This window comes from Mastomys coucha, unplaced genomic scaffold (assembly GCF_008632895.1).
Source record: "Mastomys coucha isolate ucsf_1 unplaced genomic scaffold, UCSF_Mcou_1 pScaffold16, whole genome shotgun sequence".
NCBI classification, from domain to species: Eukaryota; Metazoa; Chordata; class Mammalia; order Rodentia; family Muridae; genus Mastomys; species Mastomys coucha.
The window spans coordinates 34,955,635-34,979,600 of record NW_022196898.1 but is presented as its reverse complement, the minus strand read 5'-3'; the positions used below and the strand labels follow the sequence as shown (position 1 = coordinate 34,979,600).

The 23,966-nt window shown below is 42.1% G+C and overlaps 1 protein-coding gene across 7 annotated transcripts in view; it reads right to left on the bottom strand.

The window, feature by feature from the left end:
• Positions 1-23,966, bottom strand: part of Sh3d19 (SH3 domain containing 19) — a 163,887-nt gene that overhangs the window by 75,690 nt on the left and 64,231 nt on the right. For 2 of the 7 annotated variants that reach the window (XM_031374234.1, XM_031374235.1), the window contains exon 2: positions 14,480-14,519. In XM_031374234.1, coding sequence (XP_031230094.1) covers positions 14,480-14,519 — 40 coding nt within the window. Of the gene's footprint in view, positions 1-14,479; positions 14,520-14,601; positions 14,835-16,993; positions 17,119-23,966 lie in introns of those variants that run through there. The other 5 variants (XM_031374236.1, XM_031374238.1, XM_031374240.1 and 2 more) reach the window with 5 other exon arrangements.

The following is a 23,966-nucleotide window of genomic DNA, read 5'->3' as shown; positions in this document are numbered from 1 at the left end:
CTACACAGCTGCAACGGGGCTTTAAAAGCTCATTTCAGCACATCCTAAAAAGTTTCCTCAACTTGCACACACATGGTTCCTATCTCAGATAGAGGCCAGAAAGTATTGATTAGGAGTCTGAATTAAAATTTACAGGAATGGATAACAGAAGTGGGTGTGGGCGTTCTTGTAAAAAAAAAAATGTGAGTTATACTGAGGTAGAACATGTGTGTTTGGGAGATGAGAGATGAGAAAGACTGGATCCGTAGCCTTACAAAATGATATGTAAGTGCTTAGCCACTGAGCTACACCCTCACAAAAACCAATATTCTTGTTATTTTCTTCTGCTACACCCATAAATAATGCAGGGCAAAGGAACAGCTTAAAAAAAAAAAAAACAATGACGTTGCAGAGCGAGAACGCAAACTCTTGGCAAAGCTGCTGGGCAGCATAAATACTCTTTGACTGTAGTAGGTTATATCCAGTAAATCTATTGTAAATTGAAATTATCATGAGATGAAATGTGTTTTAAACCATCTAAGAAGGCTGAAGGAGAAACACTTGGAGTAAAAGTGTGCAGATCCAAGTTCAAATCCCCAGAGCCCATCTAAAGATGGGCTCCTATGGGAAGGTGGGAAGCAGAGACAGGAGAGTCCCCAGGAGCTCCTGGCTAGTTAGCATGACTATCTTCCGCCCTCTAAAAGTTCTCCTATTTGCACACAAATGTAAATGCATAAGAGAGTGTGTGAGTGTGTGCACACAAACACCCCTCTTAACCTGTTGAACAGAAATACAACTTCTAACCTGTTGAATATCACTGCTTAGCCTTATCTAAAAAGTTTAAGTCAATTCATGATATCAAAGATCATATTTGTACACATGGAGTCCTAAACTGTTCATTTGTACTTTTTGTTCTGTTAATTTCACTATGAGGAATTTATCATAAGAGATTTTCAGCAGAGGATGAGAAAATGCACATACAAAACTGTTGGGGGCTGGAGAGATGGCTCAGCAGTTAAGAGCACTGACTGTTCTTCCAGAGGACCTGAGTTCAGTTCCCAGCAACCACATGGTGGCTCACAACCATCTATAATGGGATCTGATGCCCTCTTCTGGTGTGTCAGAACACAGCCACAGTGTATTCACATACATAAAAGAAGTAAGCAAATCTAAAAAAACTTACGAGACTGTTCACAGCACTGTTCATTAACAGTAAGGAGCTAGGCATGCTCAGGAGGCAGAGGCAGGAGGCTGAGTTCGAGGCTTAGCAGTGAGACCCCTTTGGAAGGAAGAAAGGACAATGGGGGAAGAGAGTGGGAGTAGCTGAATGGCAGCTAACAGGAAGATAATTAATTAATCTTGGTAAACTACACCTGCAAGATGGAATACTACAGGGAGTATGTAATGGTTACAGGTTATTGCTTTGCGAAGAGCTATGTTAATAGATATATAACGAGCATTCCCAGCAAAATGCTAAGCCATCAGTATACTAACATTAGTTACTATTGAACTATTACTGATAATCCTCTTTCTTGATTCTTTGTAGACTTTCTACAGCATTTTTTATTTTTATAAAAAATTTTAACCGTAATTTTAAGGATGTGTATTTGAAATGGGGAAAAAATTCATGAACTAATGAAATAAAAGCAACAGTTTTAAAATAGCATACTCATGAACCTCTTTCCATATTAAAGTCATAATCTATTTGAAAAGATAGAATCATAAAAATTACATTAAAATGTACTAATGATTAACTATGGATAGGTATGATTAGATGATTTTGCTCCCTTTTTTATATACTTGTCTTTTAAAAAATTCCCATCATGAACATATTCTGCCTCATAATTAGAATAAAAACATGTAATTCCACTTTTTTTTTTTTTTTAAGAGCCAAGGTGTCAAAGAGAGAAACCTCCCAGATGGAAATGGTGAGGGATACAGTGCCGTCTCTGAAGACTTCCTCATCTGGATCTTCTTCTCTTCAGGATCCAGTGGATCTTCTCTTCAGGATCCAGGACCTTTAGGTCCTGCCTATCATAGCACCTGCAGCATATAAACATAGTGCTATCTTATCCTCAAGATAAAATTGTGCCAAGGACAATTTTATCTTGAGGAAAGAGGTGTAGCTGAAGGAACGCTTATTCTTTAGATGTGTTACTCTTACAAGGCTGCTGGTACTTTCCCTCTATTCTTTTGTTTTCTTAATGACCAAAAGGAAGGTACCAATTCTCATCCGTACTGTTCCAAACGAGGGAGGGAGGGAGACAAGACAAGCCTCTTTGGACACTCATCTTACTTTCAAGGCAGTCACAAGGCTGTGCACCGGGATGGTCTGCAAGGCTACCACAGGAGCTAGAGCGGAAGAGGCAAACCGTCATTGGGGCTGAAGTTAAAGTTCTGGCGTGTTACGTACAGAATTCTCTAAGCAAACGGAGAGTCCAGTCCTGGGTCCAGCGAGCTCCCCTAGACTCCATTCCTAGGCTCAGTGAGCTCCACTGAGCTCCAGTCCTGGGTCCAGTGAGCCCAGTCCTGATTTCTCTGCTTACTCAAGGTTTTAGCTTCAGGGGAAGCATGGGCTCCTTACTGAGCAGGAGCTGCTGATTGTCAATGAGATAGAGGCTTGAGGTTGCAGCCAACTGAAAGTTTTTGGTTTTAACCAACTGTCTAGACTGAGATTCTTCTAGGAATTAGTTTGCTTTTGTAGTTTATAGTCCTAACCAACATACTTGAAAAAGGTGGTCTGTGCTATGCCAGTAAGGGGTATATTTAAATAAAATTTAAAGCCCCATTTTACAAGGGTATTTATGAGTTGGGATAAACCATAACCTAAGGACAGACTGAGCCACAAGGCTGTACACCAAGCTCACTCAACCAGAGTCTCTGTGATATTGGCTTTGCAGCACTGTAAATAACTGCTTCTAAATTATAGTACAGAAAGGCAAAGAACGAATTTAAAAATATGACCCAAGGGAAAGAGAGGGAAGAATTAAAGGGTCAGGAGTTCCATGTGTTCCCTGGACTGCTGAAAAATGGTGGCCATACGGGCCTGTCTTGAGAGAACATAAATACAAGCCAGCTGTTTCAAAGCTAGCTGCCTGCTGCTTAATTTGCAACTTCAGAAAAGCTCCCAGGTAAGTTTGATGGCAGCGGCAGGTCAGCTGATAAAACGGTTCAGTTATCCAACAGACACAATAAAAAAATACATCCCCATCACACCGCAGGGAAATGCTAAAGTCCCATTTCTTAAAACCACGGTGCAACAGCACAAGTCATATTATCTCGTCTCCCTCTGCAAAAAACGGTTCTTTCCCTCACAAAACCCATATGCACCTTAATTTTTCACCTTGTCTCAAACTCCATAGATCTTAGAGCAAAAGTAATGTTTCTGTTATAGCTCACAAAGCATAGTGCCAAGAAGTAATTACACACAAGCTATAGTTTATAGAGGTACAGAAATCAAAACATATGGGAAGGGAAATGCTACAGAATTACAGTAGTTAAATGGAGCCCAGAAGAGCACAATGATTTAACAGACATCGTTAGAAGGAGAAAAGCAAAAAACAAGGTAAATCTTTTGTTAAGGCGTTCTGTTTAAAACCATAATGAGATGGTGGTGAAGGGCCAAGAGAAACCTCAACATCAGTAATGGGTACCAATGCCTAGGACCAATATATCAACAGCAGGTACTGATGCCAAGAACCATGATCAATGACAGGTACCGACACCAAGAACCATGATCAACAATGGGTCCCAATGCCGAGAACTAGGAGCCTTTGAAAGCCTCAACCATGAGGTGCTGGCAGTGGTGTTAGGAGTCTGCAGCTCCTAACTCTGTCTTTACTGAACTCTGTGCTATACATATTTTCTGAGTTGCACTGGAGTCTCTCCTAAGCACCATACCACCGTGGAGCTATATGAAAGCTCAGAGGTAGGAACACAGATCAGTAAAAGTTTAATATTTAAAATGATTATGAAAGTAGAAATGAGAAAATAAAGAGTCTATCGTATCTGGAAAGAAACAACAAAGGTTTTCATATACAGATTTGTACACAAGATGTTCACAATGGGACAATTTTTAACTTTAATGACCTGGAGACAATCTAAACATGACTCAAACGGAACTGGTTGAATAGATGATATAAAGCTATGCTGAACAATTTTATACAGTATTTTTAAAAAGAGCAACACGTGTTACTCTGTAACCCTGTTTCTTTCTAATTTATTTTATAATTTTATGAGTTAATTATCTTATTTTGCCTACATGTTTGTCCCCAACCTCCACACCATGGCTGCAAATACCCATGGAGTGTTCAAAGCCAGCTCAAACTCTCTCTCACCCATTGCTGATTCTCGCTGCTGTGGTCCTCAACAAGCTGTCCTCGATGTTGTGCCAAGTTACACTCTTTCAAGTTTCCCTGGCACCCTCAGTCTTTGAACTTGCTGTGTCATCCCAACAGAAGTGAAGTTCCCCTGCCCCTATCTCTACTGCATGCCAGGAGGTTCTCTACACTGAGCTGAGCTACACCCAAACCAGCATGATTTGGGGCTAGGAAGGTAAATGATTTCCTTCCTTCCTTTCCTCCCTTCATTCTTTCCTTTCCTCAATTCTTCCCTCTTTCATCCTTCCTTCCTTCCTTCCTTCCTTCCTTCCTTCCTTTCCTCCCTCTCTTCCATTTCTCTGTGTAGCCCTGGCTGTCCTGGAACTTGCTCTGTAGACCAGGCTCACCTCAAACTCACAGAGATCTTCCTGCCTCTGCCTCCCAACTGCTAGGATTACAGGCGTGCGCCACCACCACCTGGTTTAAATAATCTTTTCTTAATTACTCAAATTTCATCTTTTGAGAATTCCTTGACCCAAAGAATTGTTTTTTTTTTCTTTTTCTTCTGAAATGCAGTTTTTAATTTACCTTGGGCACTAACCTTTGTCACTTATGTGTATTGCATGGGCACATTTCCTTTCTTATGTTTTTCTGACATCATCAGATACTTAAATTTTTAAATTTTTCATCCTGTCCAATTTACTAACTTTTTTTATGTCTCGTACTTGTCGAGTTTAACAAACTCACTGTGAGGGCTGGAGAAGCAGCTCAGAGATTCAGAGCACTGACTGTCCTTCCAGAGGACACAGGTTCAATTCTCAGCATCTACATAGCAGCTCACAACCATCTGTAACTCTAGGTCCAAGGGATCTAACACCTCTTCTGACTAGGCATATAAAGACATAAATGAAATGGAAACTTCAGGGTTCTTTGGAAAGTCAGTTGTGTACAGCACGTATGCATTAATTCACTTTACATGCATTGTTGAGCTCCATATGTTGTGACTCCATAGAGAGAAACACACAAAAAACCTTCTGGTGGTGTGCTGGTGGCTTCTGCAGACGAGGGCCGATTGGCAGAGTGATGTCGGCTGATACAGGCTCCGGTGGTGAGGCAAGGCCTGTGGAGGTCATGTGATGTTTGCAGTAGTATAACTAGGACTTAGCTGACTGTGAGAGAGGCTTGCTTGTAGAGCTAGCTTTACAATGTTTCTGGGTCTCGAGTCTTTGCGGATCTTCGCTTTGTTGAGAGAGGCACAACCGAGAATTTCTCCTGGCATCCTTGGTGGTCCCAATCCCTCCTTGTGACTTGGCTGAGGCCTGGCTGTCATGCCACCACTGCTGCTATCCCGACACTACAGAAATGGACTGCTGGTATGTCTGTGAAATGCTTGCTAGTGGATGGGCTGCTCCTACTGACCTGTGAACTGAACTACTGATTTCCTGACAACACAGATGGGATTTACTCTAAAAAACCATCTCTAAACAGGTCCACTTCCCCCATATCCTAATAACCTTTCTTTTCCACCTTCTCTGGTAAGTGGTGGCCTAGAAGGGAGGTTAAAGGATTTAAGAACCATAGTTAAAAGTAGGTGTTTGAAAAATGTAAGCTACACATATATGCAGACAAAACACCCATACACACACACACACACACACACACACACACACACACACACACACAGTATTCTTAAGTCACAAAGACCACCTTACATATTTCTTCAAGCATTCCATTTTGATGGGTTTGAGGCTTATCTCAAAGGGGTGTGCGTGGATGTTTGATGCCTGGATAATCAATGTTTCTAGCACCATTTGTGGACAGCTCATTCTTTTACTGATCTGTAATGCCACCTCTGTTACATCCCACAGATACTGAATATAATTACCTGTCTGTGAGCTCTTCTCATCCTGTCTGGTGACCTAACTGTTGACAAAATGCTGTCTTAATCACTTACAGCCACCTGCCTCCCCTTCCTGACTTTCAAACTTCCCTTGGCCACTTTTTCTCATTATACGTTATAGAATCACTTCATGGTTCCTTTTCTTGAGTGCTTTTTTTTAAAAAAAAAATATATATATATATCATTGAATTTCCTGAATGGGCCTCAAAAGAGATTATGACAGGTAATTTTAACAAGGCTTTAGTAATATCAAGATTCACGTGATAATTTTTGAAAAGTAGATTTAAAGGTTTTGTTTTGCTGTCTCTTTCTTTGCTGCTGTAAATTATTTTCTTGGAGAAGATAAAATATTTGAGATGAATTATCTAGTTATGCAGTCCCCATAAGTCACTGAAATCTGTAATTTAAGGCTCATGAGGTACTACAAAGAGCTTCTAATCTTCTATTCATGGCAATGATTGCCACAGGACCCAGCATTCTATATTATCATCAGTTCCTGCTTCTATCTAATTAGTTTCTATAACACTATTTCCTAGTGCCTTTTTTCTAGATGTTATTAATAGCCATGTCTGGGGGAGAAAGTTATAAATCCAAATAAAAATTTAATCTGATGTCTACTAGAGCTCTCACTTAAGAGTTATATAAAGAACTTTATATATTTAAAAATGCTTTCATTAGTATTTGTGAATGCTTTTCTATGGTGGGAGAACCATGCTCTACTAGGACAAAGAGAGCAATAGAACTGACTAAATTTTTGCGTGGTTTGAATAGGTTTGGCCCCATAGACTCATGTGTTTGGATGCTTGCCCCATGAAGAGCAGCACCATTAGGAGGTGTGGCCTTGTTGGAGGAGGTGCGTCACTGTGGGAGGTCTCCTGGTGCTCAAGCTCCACCCAGTGTAGAGAGCCTCCTTCAGGCTGCCTGTGGAAGACAGTCTGATCCTGGCTGCCTTTGGATCAAGATACAGAATTCTCAGCTCCTCCAGTAGTACGGCTACCTGGATACTGCCATGCTGATAATGAACTAAACCTCTGAAACAGTAGACCAGCCCCAATTAAATGTCCTTTATAAGAGTTCCCTTGGTCATGATGTCTCTTCACAGCAATAAAACCCTAACTAAGACAAAGGTCATCCCTAGGAGTACTATTCGGCTCTATTCAAAGTGACAATGGATTGGCTTTTGTTTCTAGATACCTAAAAGGTGAGCAAAGTTTGCAAATAACTGAGAATTATATTTGTTGTGAAGACTCCAATCCGTACAGGGGAAAGAGAAAAAAAAAAGAACCGTAATTTTTAAAAGACACTGGCTAAGCACTGTCAGGAGACCCATTTAGAATAAGATAAAGTCTTACTTACCTACTGTCTTACTTTGAATCAGGGTAGCCTTTTGAAACTGACTCAAGCTCTTAAAAAGACTTATTTAAATTCTCACTTCTGCATATGTGTATTTCTGTGTGTATGTGCACATGAGTCAAGTGCCTACAGAGGTCAGAAGAGGGCACAAGACCTCAAAGACCAACCCCCACCATGACACACTTCCCCCAACAAAGCCACACCCACTCCAACAAGGCCACACCTCCTAATGGTGCCACTCTCCATGGGACAAGCATTCAAACACATGAGTCTGTGGAGCCAAACCTATTCAAACCACTGCAATTTTTGAACAAAAATTTAGTCAGAGTTGGACTTACAAGCAGTTGTGAAGAGCCCAGTGTACAGGGTGCTGGGATCCAAACTCACAACCTGTGAAAGAGCTGGAAGAGCTCTTAAGAGCTGAGCCATCTCTCCAGTCCCAAAACTGAGCCCCTTTAAAACTGTGTTCAGAAGATTGTCTGACCTCTAAGATGCCTCTCACTGTAAATGAGAAAATGAAGCTAGGATTAAACAGCGTGTACTGAAATTGGGTCAGACACGTCAGCCATTGCTTCAGACCCTCTCCTCTCTCCACTCCACAGACAAAGTGTTGCTGAAAACCCAGATGGCCCACCAGCCTCTTCAGCTAGCTCTGATATTATAAACAATTCAAACTGCACTGAAGCTTGCAAGAATAAAACCTGGGATTTATTGCTCCAGAATAAAAGAGGGTGCTGCCTGAGGAGAGCGCTTTTAATTCTTCTCCAGCTCCTGCCTGGAGTTGCACACCCATCGAGGATCTTAATTTAAGAAAACAATAAAGGTAATTATGAGGCCAGTAACCCTCTGCAGGATGCCCGTGTTTCTTTCAATGACATGGCCGGCTGAGTGATGATCTATCTAAGAGAGGTCACATCTATTTCACTGAGGCTTGCCATCTTAAGCCTCACTCAGTGGTGTCTTATCATGTTGCTCCGCTTAACATGGCTCATGTCCTGTCTCATCCCCACACAGCTGGAAGTGTAACTCTCGGGAGAGGGTAGAGCCCGGGATTGACATCACATCCGGCATCATCTGGTATTAGAGCCATCCTTAAAGGAGTTTAAGGACTAGGATCAAGAGCTATGATAACGGAAACCTATCCGATACTTAAAGGTATGTATACATACATACACAGCTGGCATAAGCAGGCCTCTAAACAGACCATCAGGCATGAGCCTGTAACTCTCCCTCAACGTGGGCACAAGTTTACTTCCTGCTCTGTCTAAAGATGTCATTCTTTTTTCTTCTTTTTGTTTTTGTTTTTTGAGACAGGGTTTCTCTGTGTAGCCCTGGCTGTCCTGGAACTCACTCTGTGCACCAGGCTGGTCTTGAACTCAGAAACCTGCCTGCCTCTGCCTCCCAAGTGCTGGGATTAAAGGCATGCGCCACCACTGCCCAGCTTTTTTTTTTTGGTATAAAGATGCCATTCTTATTCTACCCTCCTTGAATCATACCTACGTAGAAGAACCAGTGAGAATATACATTTTCTTTCATGGATACAGAAATATGAATTGCCAGTGGGAATGTAACAGAACAGGTATTTAGGGAATGCTTAGAGGCTAAGGAGAAATTAGAAAGCCACCTAATTTCCTTCCAGTAGAAGGAAAATGGCAAAATACAAAGAGGAGAAGAGACAAGGAACCCTCCACAGCGGCCCCTGCTCCTAAGCTCAGAGCACCCATGACAGTTGTTAATTATGCCAGCCTCGATCATCCTGTGTGGAAGTCTGAATGAAAACGCCCTCTGTAGTCTCAGACACCGGAACACTTTCTTCCCAGTAGGTGGCGCTGTTTGGGGACAATTTAGGTTGTATGACCTTGCTGGAGAAAGTATGTCACTGGAGGTGGGCTTTGAGATGGAAAGCCTTATGCCATCTCCAGGTCACTCTCTCTGCTTTGTGTCTGTTTCAGGATGTAAGCTCATAGCTTCTGTCCTGCCACCATGCCTGCCACCATCTGCCATGCTGACCCTGCCATTATGGACCCTAACTGTCTAGAACTTTAAGCAACTGAAGATTAGCTAGTACACTTGGCAAGACAGCCTCAACTGAGGAATGACTCAGATCGGGTTGTCTTGACTGTGAATTAATGTATAAGTATTTAGGAGACTGTCACAATTGTTAATTGGTGTAGGGAGACCCAGCCCATTTGGGAGGCACCATTCCCTAAACAGGGAGATCTAAACTACATAGGACAGGAGCAAGCTGGATGAGAGAGCATCATCAGATGATGTGGGTACCATAGTTTCTCTCTGCATTTCACTGTGGTTGTGACGTGACCAGCTGCTCTGACTTCCTGGACATGAAGGGTTGTAATCTGTAGCTACAAACCAAATCCGCTCTTTCTTCCAGAACTCACTTTTTGTCAGGATATTCATCACAGCAACAGAAACGGACTAGAACACTTGCCATCCCTTTCCCACAGCATTCTAAAGAGAGACATCTGACAGCCTGACCCTTGCCTATTGACTGTCTTAGCTGGCAGCACCAGAGGCTGGGACTGGACCTGACCATCTGGGAAAAGGATGGAAGAAGGCTCTGCTCTACATACTGGGTTTTGTTGTTATTGGTTTGTTTGTTTGTTTTTCTTTAGTGTGGAAAGGGAACAAAGAAATCCAGCCTGCAAAATCTTGAATCTTCCTGGAAAAGGAAGGACTGGGATGAGTCTACCTGGCCCGTTTTACTCTCTCCCTCAGTGGGCGGCTCAAGGCTACAATCATACTCTGGAATCCACTCTGAGCTGACCTGGTTTCTGCTCTAGGGGAGGAAAGAGTGATCCCATGGAACCCATCTAGCCGATGGCACTATAGTCCTGAAGGAAATGGATGTGCTGAAAGCCGAAGCTCAATTGCTCTCTCAAAGCTTTGTCCATCAAAGCCCCAGAGAAAGAAGGGTCCGGGTGATGGAGCGAATGTTGACTGCCTATTGGCTCTGTGTGCAGATGGCAGCACAGTGGACGAGCAAAACACTCCACTTTAAGTAGAAATGTATAGAAACAGTTGACACATGTGCACCAGCATTTTTAAGTCCAGTTAAAGAAGCTGATGTGAGCCATGGGTAATGAGAGGCTGAGATGGGAGAATCTCCAATTGAAGATCAGCCTGGACTTACATAATGAGGTTTAAAAGGCTATTTAAAAACAAACAAACAAACAAACAAACAAACAAGAAAGCCTGTCTCAAGAAAACAAGAAAGAGATTGAGTGTGTCTAAAACACAGCTGTGTGTATGTGTGTGTGGGGGGGGGGAGTCCCAGTGAATCAACAAAGCGAAGGACCAAGCTTTTCCAACCCAATCTGTGCTCTCCACAGCAGCCCCTCTATATGTCCCTCAGTGGGGTCAGGGGCTCTGACACTTGATCCCGATCACTCAGATATCATATTTTGCAAATAGTTCTATCATTTTATTTTCTGTCATCTCCCTTCCTTTGAATCCAACTCCATCTCAGCAGCCAGAATAGGGATCCCTCAAACCAATATTTATAGATAACTAAGTAAGGAGGGGCTGAAGTCACTCCAAGACTAACTTTGTTACAACGGAATCTTTTTCTATTTTCTCCCTGATGCCAGCTAGTTTAGCTTTCCTTCACAGTGTTTGCTCACAGAGCAGCCTGTCTTTGATCAGCTCTGACAGGAAATTCTTCCTCATATTGTGTAGAGAGATCCATCCTCCTTAGAGATCTGTCCACTGAGTCACATTCATCTTTGGGGACTTCTGTGAACAGTTGGGTAGTTCTTTCTTTTTTTTAATCTTTTTTTTTTTTAAGATTTATTTACTTATTATATGTAAGTACATGTAGATGTCTTCAGACACCCCAGAAGAGGGTGTCAGATTTCATTACAGATGGTTGTGAGCCACCATGTGGTTGCTAGGATTTGAACTCATGACCTTTGGAAAAGCAGTTAGAGCTCTTAACCGCTGAGCCATCTCTCCAGTCCCCGGGAAGTTCTTTCTAATGTTACGTTCTACTCTGACATTTTCAAGTCAAGGATTGGAGACAGACAGCTCAGTCAGGAAAGTGCTTGCAGAGAAACCCAAGGTCAACAGCCAAGCATCCAAAAGCCAGGTGTGTGAGTAAGCCCAGGGCTGGGGATGCAGAGCCAGGTGAATCTGGTCAGCGGGCCTAGTCTAAGGGGTGAGCAGCAGGTGCCCTGAAGGACTGTCTTACAGAGAAATCATGCTCTAAGGAACACCACCTAAAGCTGATATCCGTTCAAAAGCTCACACATGCCCTCACCTAAACACACACACACTCGCATACACATATACACACACACACGCACACACACACACACACACACACACACACACAAATGTTCAAGTCTATAAAAAGACTGAAGAAACAATAAAATTCACACATGCATATGCCTTCCTTCTATGCACAAATCACTAATGTTCTCCTGTAATACACCTGCTTCTTCATCTGCTCTTGTTTTTCTCCCATGAATTATATGAGACTAGACTGTACACATAAAACATGCCACCTCTGACAGTTTGGCACCGGTCTACTGAGAATGGCTTTCTTATTCTCTATCCAAATGAGCAATGTTTACAAATAAAATACATACTTAAGCCTTTTTAGTTGCCACTCCTCCAATTTCTTTTTTTAAAGATTAGAGTTGTTTTTAAATTTCTTCTTCTATTTATTTGGATGTTGTATGTGGGGGGGGATATTTTTAATTTTAATATCAAATGCACACACCACATTTATTTGCTAATGTCTCTTTTAATTGTAAGTACATAAATACGTATATATATATGTATGTATTATGTATATATGAGCTCTTGCATATGCAAGACAAGCATTCCACATTCCTAGCCTTTGGATTCTCTGAGACAGTCTTACTATGTAGCACAAGCTGGTCTGGAACTTAGAATCCTCCCATCTCTTCTTCCAGAGAGCTGGATTACAGGTGTCCACCACATCTTTTTGTTAATGTAAAACATTCTCCCAGCCTCTTTGTACTTTTCAAGACACTATTCTCCAGAACCCACTCTCTGTTAGAGCTAAGCACGGTGTGTGTGCTGCTGCTCTGTCATCTGGAGACACACTGCCCGGCTCTTGTCTACTATGATAGATAGATAAGGTGACCTCTGGATGAAGGCAGTGATTTCCCCTTATGCAACTAAGAACCCTTTGTGGGGTGACACAAATATCAGCCCTTCAACAACTCTACAGAAGAGTTCCCTGCCTCTGATGGGCCTCGCCTAAGTCAACAACTGAACTCAGAACTGCACAGCGATGGTTTCCTTACCACCATCATCTTATGTGGATTTGAAGGATTCCAATATATTTTATATCCAGCTAAGCCAACCTAACACATGCACACCCACCACATGTACACCCAACCACACACACACCCATCATATACACACCCACTACATGCACACCTGACACATGCACATCCACACAAATGCAAACCCACATACTTGAATTCTCACATATATCCAAAGCTACACATATGCATACTCCTACACATATGCAATCTACACATATGCACACCTACGTATACTCCTATACATGCACAGCCATACACATGCATACCTACACATGCACAATACACATACAAATACATAATAATATAGTAATAGTTTTTATGTCTGTCAAGATGCAGGACCAGCCATATAAAGTGAGTTCTAATATGTATATTGCACCTGAAGAAAGGCCAATATTATAGACACTCAGCTATGTTTTCCCTTTAGATAGAGTCTCACTGATTTGATTGAAAACTGTTGAAAGATGATGTTTATTGTAATTAGAGGAGCTTTTGAAGACTTTATATTTTGATTCACAGAGTTCAATACGTTAGGATTTGACCCCTTCACAAAGCATTAGGGTATAGTTTACCAGTAAACCTAATAAATGCACTATCACTACTTTATCAATCTCCATAAAATAAAATAAAAAACAGCAGTGATACATAAAATAATGAGAAATAGCAGAAAAATTAAAGTTTTCTAAAATTTGATAAAAATACCTAGAATAGCCTCCAAGTCTTACTTAAAAGAGAAAGAGACAAAGTTAGTTTCTACCTCTTCAAGTTTGAAATTAGTTTTAGAACTACTCTTTGGTGTTGGTGAAAGTTGTTTTTTGTTTTTATTTTAATGCTTTGTAGTTATAAAAACTAAGTTGGGTGTTGTGATGTACACCTTTAATCCCACGACTAGGGAGGCAGAAGCACGCAAGATCTCTGTGAGTTTGAGGCCAGCCTAGTGTGTGTGTGTGTGTGTGTGTGTGTGTGTGTGTGTGTGTGTGTGTGAAGTTCTATGACAACCAGGGCTACATAGAGAAATACTTTCTCAAAAAAAAAAAATCAAAATAAATTTTTTTCTGGGGCAAAATGGTTCAGCAGCTAAAGGCATTTGTCATGCAATCCTGACAACCTGAACTCGATCCCTGGGACCCATGTAGAGGTGGAGGGAAAGAACTGACTCCACAGAATTCCCTCTGACCCACGCATGCTGTGGCATGTACTTCCCAAACTGATGCACACATCAGCTATGCACACACAACAATGAAGCTTAAAAATACCTTCTGTGTTTCTATAGAGTCGGTGTCGATTCTGTCATCAGGAAAACAGCAATGTGTGTTTTAAAATACTGGTTAGAAGGAGGAGAGAAAATTAAGTTATAAAAGAAAGAAAATGAGAATGCTTTGTGAAGCTGGATCTGTCCTGACAGAAATCCTCAGTAGGAAACACTGTCCACGTATTCAGTATCTTCAGAGGGTTTTGTTCAGAGAACAAATGACTTCTCTCCTGTGCGGCTCTGACCGCCATAATAGAGTTCAACATAACAGTAACCCTAAAAGGGACAGTTTCATTGCTTCCAAATAGTTTTTCAAACAAGGAACTTGAAGCAGAAACATCACACACTATAAAATTCATACCTTGAAGAACGATGCTCCGGCTTATGTCGCTCGTTGCGATCTGTAAAGAAAGGAGACAGTCACACGTCAGCACAGGCTTTACAGCAGCTGTAGATCCCAGCTGCCACACCACTGAGTCTCACAGATGACAGTGCAGGGCAGCTCTGTTTTCTTCTGTGCAATGCTCTTCACTGGAGTGGAGAGGATCTGCCTGATATGGGCGTCGAAAGGGGACACCTAAAACTTTTTGGATGGGTTGGTTAAATCTACTCAGAAAGTGTTATTCATTTTAGAAGATCTTTGCTGTGTTAAAGGCTTTGCTAAAACTAAAAAGACTTAGCTAAAGAAAGTAAGGAAACTGAAAAGCCAGAGATTACTCAGCTCTAAAAAATTATTCCATGAATCATAGTTGGCAGGAGCTTCTAACAGAATGGGAGGGAGCAAATTGAGCAGCTGGCAACATCTGCAAACACACCAAGACCAGTACAGCCTTAACTCCCTCCCATCCAGAACATTCAAGAACGTTCTGTGGATATTAGCTATAATGTGGTACACATAAACATTCCAGTCATCACAACAGCGAAGGAAGAAACTCTAAGAACAAGAAACTGGGGCTGAAGAGATGGCTCAGGGGTTAAGAGCACTGACTGCTCTTCCAGAGGTCCTGAGTTCAATTTCCAGCAACCACATGGTGGCTCACAACCATCTGTAATGGGATCTGATGCCCTCTTCTGGTGTGTCTGAAGACAGCTACAGTGTAGTCATATACATAAAATAAATAAATAAATTAGCAAGGCGGTGGTGGCACATGCCTTTAATCCTAGCACCTGGGAGGCAGAGGCAGAGGCAGGCAGATCTACAGAGGCCAGTCTGGTTTACAGAATGAGTTCCAGGATAGCCAGGGCTACACAGAGAAACCCTGTCTCAAAAAACCAAAAATAAATAAATTAATTAATCTTTTTTTCCCCCAAAGTATTTGAAAATATATTTTGAGTCTCAGAGTTCTGTTCCAGAAGTTTTGGGGCTTGGGTGGAAAAACATTACACGGTAATCAGTTTGAATTGCTACAATACATACCACAGACTAGATAACAGAAATCTATTGCTCACAGTTTTCAGGGGCGGGGACACTATTCAAGGTCTAAGTCAAATAGAGGGGCCAGGCAGTGGTGGTATATGCCTTTAATCCCAGCACTTGAGGGGACAGAGGCAGGCGGACTTCTGAGTTTGAGGCCAGCCTAGTCTACAGAGTGAGTTCCAGGACAGCCAGGGCTATATAGAGAAACCCTACTTTGAAACCCGCCCCCCCCCAAAAAAAACCAAAAAGCAAGCAAACAAACAAAAAACCAACCCAGCTACAGTGTAGTCATATACATAAAATAAATAAATAAATCTTTAAAAAAAAAAAGAAAGAAACAGAAGACGCTATTAATTGTCCAAAAGTGCACAGGGCAACGCCCTAAGATGTCAATTGTGCAGGGGGTGAGAAAGCCAGCAGTGTATAAAAGTTCAGGGGCCTAATATGCTCAAAAGTACTTGTCTAGACTGTTACAAAATACTATGTTATCAACCTGAAAACCATCCCATGCACAAAACACACAAAACATCCAACTTGCTCATATGAGTCCGAGTAACAATTGTTCCCTTGTATATGCTTGGAAACAAGAAAAGGAAACCGAAGAAAGCCTCAGTGTTTACAAAGTCAACACAAAAAGAAACAAACACAATGCAGTTCCACCCGACTTTAAAAGGAACCTATGGGAACACTATCACATTCACTCTCCTATAACACTGTCTCATTGATGTTAACTTCGCAGAATGATTTACAGACAAAGTTAGATAATAACACCCCCTCCAATTTCACTGATGCTAGAGCAGGAGAGAGCATTGTACTCTAGGAGGACAGGGGAGGGAAGGAGGAAGGCACACCGAGGTCCACGGTGTTCTGTCTTCTACACTGGGTTTATAATAAAAAGAAGAGCTTTATTTATTTATTCACTTGTTTAGTGTGTGTATGCACACACACGCAACTTTCCCAGGCATTAGGTCTCTCCTGCTGTGGCTTCCAGGGACGAGACAATCAGGTCAGCAGTCCTGCATGACAAGAACTCGCCCCCCCATTGAAGCACTTTTACCCACTGAGCCATCTCACCCACCCAAGAAATGCCTTTTTAAGCCAAAGAACTAGTATACAGTAAAGACACTGTTTTCTGAACGAGTAGGAACTAGACTCACGGTAAAACGCACTTGTTTAGATGCTCTGCCCTCCAAGTGTACAATGGTAATGTTTCTGGTTCTAATTTCTACACACTGAGTGTCACTGTACCTTTAAAAACCTCTTAATTTACTCATTTCACTCCTCCCTTAAGCAAAAACAGCAGACTTTCCACTGTCGGGCACTAAAATCATAGTCATACTTGGTATATTTTGAATCTTAAGAGAAAACAGATCATTCTTCTGGCTTTTAGCTTGCTTGCTAAAAAAGCAGAAACTGGATAGAAGCTAGTTATTCCCATAACAAAGCAACTGCTCTTACCTGTGACTAGCCAGGAGCTAAACTCTGCCAGGCTGTCACTGCCCTGACTTCCTGCAGTTACTTATCTAGGCATGTGCCAGCAGGCTCCTCCACTAATCTTCTGAGGTGCACAGCACACAGGAGGAGGGAGAAACAGAGTCAAGAGCATGTAAACAAGTCTCAGCATCCAAGGGCTTCCCTCCAGGGCCCATTCTGATTGGCAGATGTGCTATGACCAATCTGCACATCTGGAATGTGGCCACTCAGGAAACAGCTAGCTTGCAACTCTCTTCCACTCTGGGTTCAAGCAGGAAATCCCAGTCATTTCAATACTTTCAGCTCTAAGAAAACACAAATGTCTTCCTTCTTAGAGTGCCACACTGGTAAATAAAATCCAAGAAAATGACCTGATTAGCCTGATTTAGACATTTCCCACAAGTTCACTTTGTGTTACAGATCAGATTCCTATGCCAATAAACACGTAGTGTTTATAATGTGTTAGTCCTACAAACCCGCACAGTGATGATTTGAGAATAAGATAAATTATCTTCTGTTTACAATATCCCAAGACACTCAACTTCCAACAATAATAGCAAATTGAAACACACATCCTCACCTTGATCTTTTCCCCAAAGGACATGGATAAACACAGTTCACACTTGGTGATCATGTCATCTTTTAGCTGGAATGCATATTAACATGTGGAGTGCGTGCATGCGTGTGTGTGTGTGTGTGTGTGTGTGTGTGTGTGTGTGTGTCTGAGTCTTATGTTTGTACTTTTCAAATAATGTTATGGTTTATGCACTTCTATTTTAAGCAAAGCAATTTTCACAATAGGGAAGAATATTGTGCAACTGTCAAAAAATATATTGTGATTATTTCAGTCCAAAAGCCAAGGCTGAACAAAACAAATCACAAGAGCAGACTCAGGCTCCACTTTCTTGCCAACAATAAAAAATAAGCTGGATAAAACCTTAAGCAGAATATGAACAGACTGACATCAAGCATGGAAATTTTATCTTGGACTGCACAGTGCTTAAAGAACATGAATTTTACTTACTTCAAATCAAATACTTTTGGGGGCTGGTGAGATGGCTCGGCAGTTAAGAGCACCGACTGCTCTTCCAGAGGTCCTGAGTTCAATTCTCAGCAACCACATGGTGGCTCAAAACTATCTGTAATGAGATCTGATGTCCTCTTCTGGTGTGTCTGAGGACAGCTACAGTGTACTCACATGTATTAAATAAATAAATAAATCTTTAAAAAAAAAACCCAAATACTTTCTAATATGTTCCCCATTTCTTTAAGAACTTCTAAGTTTTAAAATAATTAGAAAAGAATATGCCAGGCAGTGGTGGCACACACTTTTAATCCCAGCACTTGGGAGGTAGAGACAGGCAGATTTCTGAGTTTGAGGCTAGCCTGGTCTACAGAGTGAGTTCCAGGACAGTCAGGGCTACACAGAGAAACCCTGTCTCGGAAAAACCAAAAAAAAAAAAAAAAAAAAAAAAAAAAAAAAAAAAAAGAATGTATGTGGGCAGAAAGAAAGCAGGTTTCTGGACTCATGAATATTTAGCAATGATATGAATAACATTGAAGAACTGCTAAAAATAAAAAGGCTCAGATTAATAACCCCAGGTTATACACATTTCCCTTTCAAGACAACTTCTGGTTCTAACACATGGAGTACATATGTTTTAGTTACTTTCTAACGGCTATGATAAGACACCATGTCCAAGGTAGTTACACAAGTTACTGTCTTAGTTAGGGTGTTACTGCTTTGAACAGACAGGATGCCCAAGGCAACTCTTATAAAGAACAACATTTAACTGGGACTGGCTCACAGGGTCAGAGATTCAGTTCATTATCATAAAGGCAGGAACATGGCAGCATCGAGGCAGACACGAGGCTAGAGGAGCTGAGAGTTCTACATCTTGTTCCGAAGGCAGCTAGGAGAAGACTGGCTTCCAGGCAGCTAGGATGAGGATCTTAAAGCCCATGCCCACAGTGACACACCTATTCTAATAAGGCCACTCCCTAGGCCAAGCATATACAAACCATCACCCCATCACCGCAACTTACAGAACAAAGACTTTATTTGGGGCTTACAGTTTCAGAGGGTGAGTTCATGACCATCATTGCAAGGAGCATGGTAGCAGGCAGGCAGGCAGGTATGGCGCTGGAGCAGGAGCTGAAAGATTATATCCTGGTCCACAAGTAGGAGGCAGACAGTTAGCTGGAAATGGCATGGGCTTTTGAAACCCCAAAGCTCAACCCCAGTGCCACACCTCCTCCAACAAGGCTACCACATCTAATCCTTCCGAAAGAGTTCCATCAACTGGGGACCTATTCAAATATATGTGCCTATGGGGCCATTCTCATCCAAACCACCACCACATGTGGTCCAATGTTCCTATGTTCAGATATGTCCACTCTGACCAGCGTGGCTTTTGGGGAATGACCACACAGATCCTACTCATGACTCTGAATCTAAGATGACAAACACTTTGAAATGTAGATGACACAAATGCAAATGTCATCTTTTGCTTTGGATAAAACTTAAGAGGGATGGCCAGTGTAGATCTGGCAGAGTCTGTTGTAAGATATTAAGGCTTTGATGATTTGGCTTTGATCACTTAACTTAAGAGAAAAATCAAATCTCCTTGAGTAGAGAGGAGTTTGCTTGAGTAACTGCAGTCAGAAGTGATGGGTCTTCTGTTGTTCTTTGAAATTAGGGTAAGACTCAACGCAGAATGAACACAGGATGAACCCACAGCAGAGTAGGAAGTGATGTGAAGGGAGTCTGCCCTACACCTCACACTAGAGTTTCACACTGTCCATGATAAGAAAAACCTTTAAAAGATTCTATATCATACTACTAAACACTACCATCAAGTTCCGGCTTGGGTGTTTGTATATGTTTGATTTTAAACTGTATTATTTGTGTGTGTGCGTTGTATGTAGTGTGTATGTGTAGCATGTGTATGTGTGCATGTGCGTGTGTATGGTGTGTATAACATGTGTATGTATGCATGTGTGTATGTGTATGATGTACATGGTGTGTAGGTTTGTGTGTGGTATAAGTGTGTAGTGTGTGCATATATCTGTGTGGTGTGATGGTGTGTGTCTGTATGTGGATATGTGTATGTTCACACACATGCCATGACACATGTGTGGAAGTCAGAGGACAATGTTCAGAAGTCTGTTCTCTTCTTCTATGTTGGGAGCTGGAGACTGAATCCAGGTCATCAAGCTTACCCACTAAGCTATCTCACTAACCCTAAAGTAAGCGTGTGTGTGTGTGTGTGTGTGTGTGTGTGTGTGTGTGTGTGTGTGTATGTGTGTGTGTGTGTGGTGTGTACTTTGTGACAGGGTCTCACAGTATAGCTTTGGCTAGTTTGAAATTCTCTGTATAGACCAGACTAGTCATGAACTCAGAGATCTGCCTGCCTCTGCTTTCCAAGTTTACCACCATGCCCAGTGTTTAAAAAAAAATTCAGGGGCTGGTGAGATGGCTCAGCAGGTAAGAGCACTGACTGCTCTTCCGCAGGTCCTGAGTTCAAATCCCAGCAACCACATGGTGGCTCACAACCATCCATAATGAGATCTGACACCCTCTTCTGGTGTGTCTGAAGACAGCTACAGTGAATTACACTGGAGCAAGAGAGGCTGGAGAGAGCAGGGCTGGAGTGAGCAGGGGCCAAGGTCCTGAGTTCAATTCCGAGCAGCCACACACATGATGGCTTACGGCCATCTGTACAGCTACAGTGTACTCATACACATAAAATAAATAAAATAAATCTTTTTAAAAAAACTTTGAAAAAAAATTCAGTCTTACTATGTTGCCTATGCTGGTCTCAAATGATACCTCACCCTTCCCAGTAGGTAGGGTTAACAAGCATGCACTTGCCTCCACATTCAGTTTATTCTGTTATTTCAAAAACAAGGACCAACCCCACAAAAAAAATCCTTCAATCATTTAACATTAATACAGGAGCACATATATCTAAAAAACCAATTAGCCATGTGCTACGTAAGGTTCAAATAGACCATATATACACTGGTGGTCCCAAATGATTTCCTGGAGCTAAGAGTTTCTATTGCTTAGAGACATCATACCTTTCACATGGTCACAGTGTAACACATTACAAGCATGTTTGCAGGATGCTGCTATGAACAAACCCACTGTATGGCACTCATGAGCGTGTAGCACATGCAATTAAACAATTGACTATGCTGCTGGTGAAGGTATTTATTATCCTACACTTTTAATCATTATTTCAGATCATATTCTTCTCTGTATAACACAAACTTACTATAAAACAGCACATAGCAGTCTCATTTGTCTTGCATGTACTGCATCTCTTGACTGTAAGTGGCTTCACTTAGTGACCCCTCTCCACCACCAGGCTCTGTATAAGTCTCTGTGATGTGCACATGACCAAGACACTGCCAGATGACATATCTTCCATACACATTATATCCCCATCATTAGTGACCCAAGGTGACACTTGCCCAACAATAGTACTGCTTTTTATTAATGATAAGCAGCTTAAATAAAACAATAAACCCATCCATTATGTGATGGAACAAAAACATCCAGGGCTCCTGAGTCCTTGATGACTCTTTAAAAAGATTAGCAAACTGACTGTACAGAGATAGAATGTGGGTGGAGTTTTATATGGAATACAGAGTTTCACGGGTTTTCCTGAAGATTCAAACAAACATAAGACATACCAGGGCATCTGAGGTGGTTCAGTAGGTCAAACCTGACAACCTGAGCTCCATCTCTGGGACCCCATGGTGGCAGTAGAGAACCAACTTTCACAAGTTGTTCCCTGGCTTCCACATGTATATGTACACACACACACACACACACACACACACACACACACACACACACACACACACCAAACAAATGGAATAAAAAGAAATACATTGTACATATACATAGTTCTTAAGGATCCATTGACTGTTCTCTGTCTATGTGTGTAGACATGAATTCTTAGAGAAGTCTGCCTCTGCTGCCCACTAAATCAGCTTTGCTCCTGTGTCTCTCTAAAGTGACAGTGTTAGGGTTCCTACGGTGACTGGGATGTAAGATTTCCAATAACTTGTTTCTCTTCTTGCAGTGCTAGGGATCAAACCCAAGGCCTTGCTCATACTAAGCAAGGAACTGCTCTACCACTGAGCCCCACTCCCCGTAGTGAAGCCCAGTACCGATCTATTTCTTGTTGACACTGTTGAACTGCCAGGAGATTAAAGAGAACCTCTGCATCACTACCAAGCAGTTTATGCGACTGCTGCCCTTTTCTAATCCTAATTAGAAATCCTAAATGCACTGAAACGTAGCACCTTAATCACAGGGAGGGGAAATGAATACCGAAGAAGAGTTTAGTTTTCAAACAGGATTCATGATTACTTGGCAGCACTCTGTCTGTGTAATCTGTTTGCTCCAGCCACACCCAGTGTGCCTACAGGAGTCTCCCAGGCTCTTATCAGCTTTTGTCAGGGTGCTGTGTCCCAACTGGGTTTTCTGGTTCTGGCCTCTTCTTCCTTCCTGCCATATTTTCTTGCCAGATAAATCTAGGTCTTAGAAAAACTACAAATCATGACATGCCATACACCCCAAGAAGACAGATAACACAGTGACACCTTGCACACCCTGCCTGTGCTACTGTGAGACCTCGGAAGCCTCAGCCGCCACCATGTCAGAGGGCAGCAGTGAACTAGCTGTAGTCACCAGTGTAATGACTGCGCTAGTTATTTATGCTCTGCCCGTTTTTCTCAGCTATGGAAAGTGAGAGGATATGTCACAGAGTTTCTGTAAGGGAACATGCCATGCATGAGTGCATGCCGTGTGTGTTTGTGTGTGTGTGTGTGTGTGTGTGTGTGTGTGTATGTGTGTGTGTGTGTAACTTGCTATGTAGCTGAGGATGGCCTTCAGCTTCTAATCCTCCTTCCACCTCCCAAGTGCTGAGATGACAGCACTGTATTCCCTTCCTATGTGGGGTTAGAGATAAAACCTCAGGCCACACACATGCTAGGCAAGCACTGTACCAATCAATACAAGTGGGTGGGGTATGAACGTGGTGTGCGTGTTTATGGCTGTGCATATGTGTGTGCTTGTGTGTATCTGCCAGTGCAGGGCATCGGGTGTACTCTCTCTCTTATATTTTTGGTTGTGAGCCTAGTCTTTAATGGTTGAGCCATCTCTCCAGCCCCAGGTGTACTCTCTCTCACTCTCCATTTTATTCCTTTGAGACAGGGTCTCTCCCTGAACCTGGAATTCACAATTGTCAGCTAGGCTGGCAGCCAGCAAGCCCGAGTGACTGTCATGTCTCCACATCGCACCTCTCCGGGGTACAGGCGTGCACAGGAGTACACCAGCTTGCTGCAGGGGAATTAGGATCTAAACTCAGGCCCTCGGCATTGTAAAGCAAGTGCTCTTAAGGACTGAGTCATATCTCCAGTCCCCTTGTTTTCCTTTTTTGAGACAGGGTTTTGCTATGTAGCTCTGCCTGGCCTCTATAATCCTGCCTCAGCTTCCCAAATGCTGTGATTACAGGTGCAAGCTAACACACCCAGGTGCTGTTCTTTAAAGGGAGGTGTTTTTATGTTGTCCAGGCTGCTCTCAAACTCCGAAGCTCAAACAATCCTCCTGCCTCAACTTCTCAAGTTGTTGGGACTATTAGCATATACAATAGTTCTACCATCTTCAATAGTTCTACCATCTTTAATAAGTGGCTTGAGAGCCACTTTCTCCATAAAGCAGACACACTGACGTTCTTTTTCTCTTCCTCAACATCCTTCCATTAGTTTCCTCTTGCTGTGTTCTTAATGGAAAACAGCAAAAATGTATTAACTCATGGTGCAGAGGCAAGATCAAAGGTGTATCTCCTTGGGATAAAACTAGGGTTTCTAAAAGGCTTTATATTATTTCTTCTAGAATCATAGGGGGTGTGGGGGGGCATATCTATTCTTTTTTTTTTTT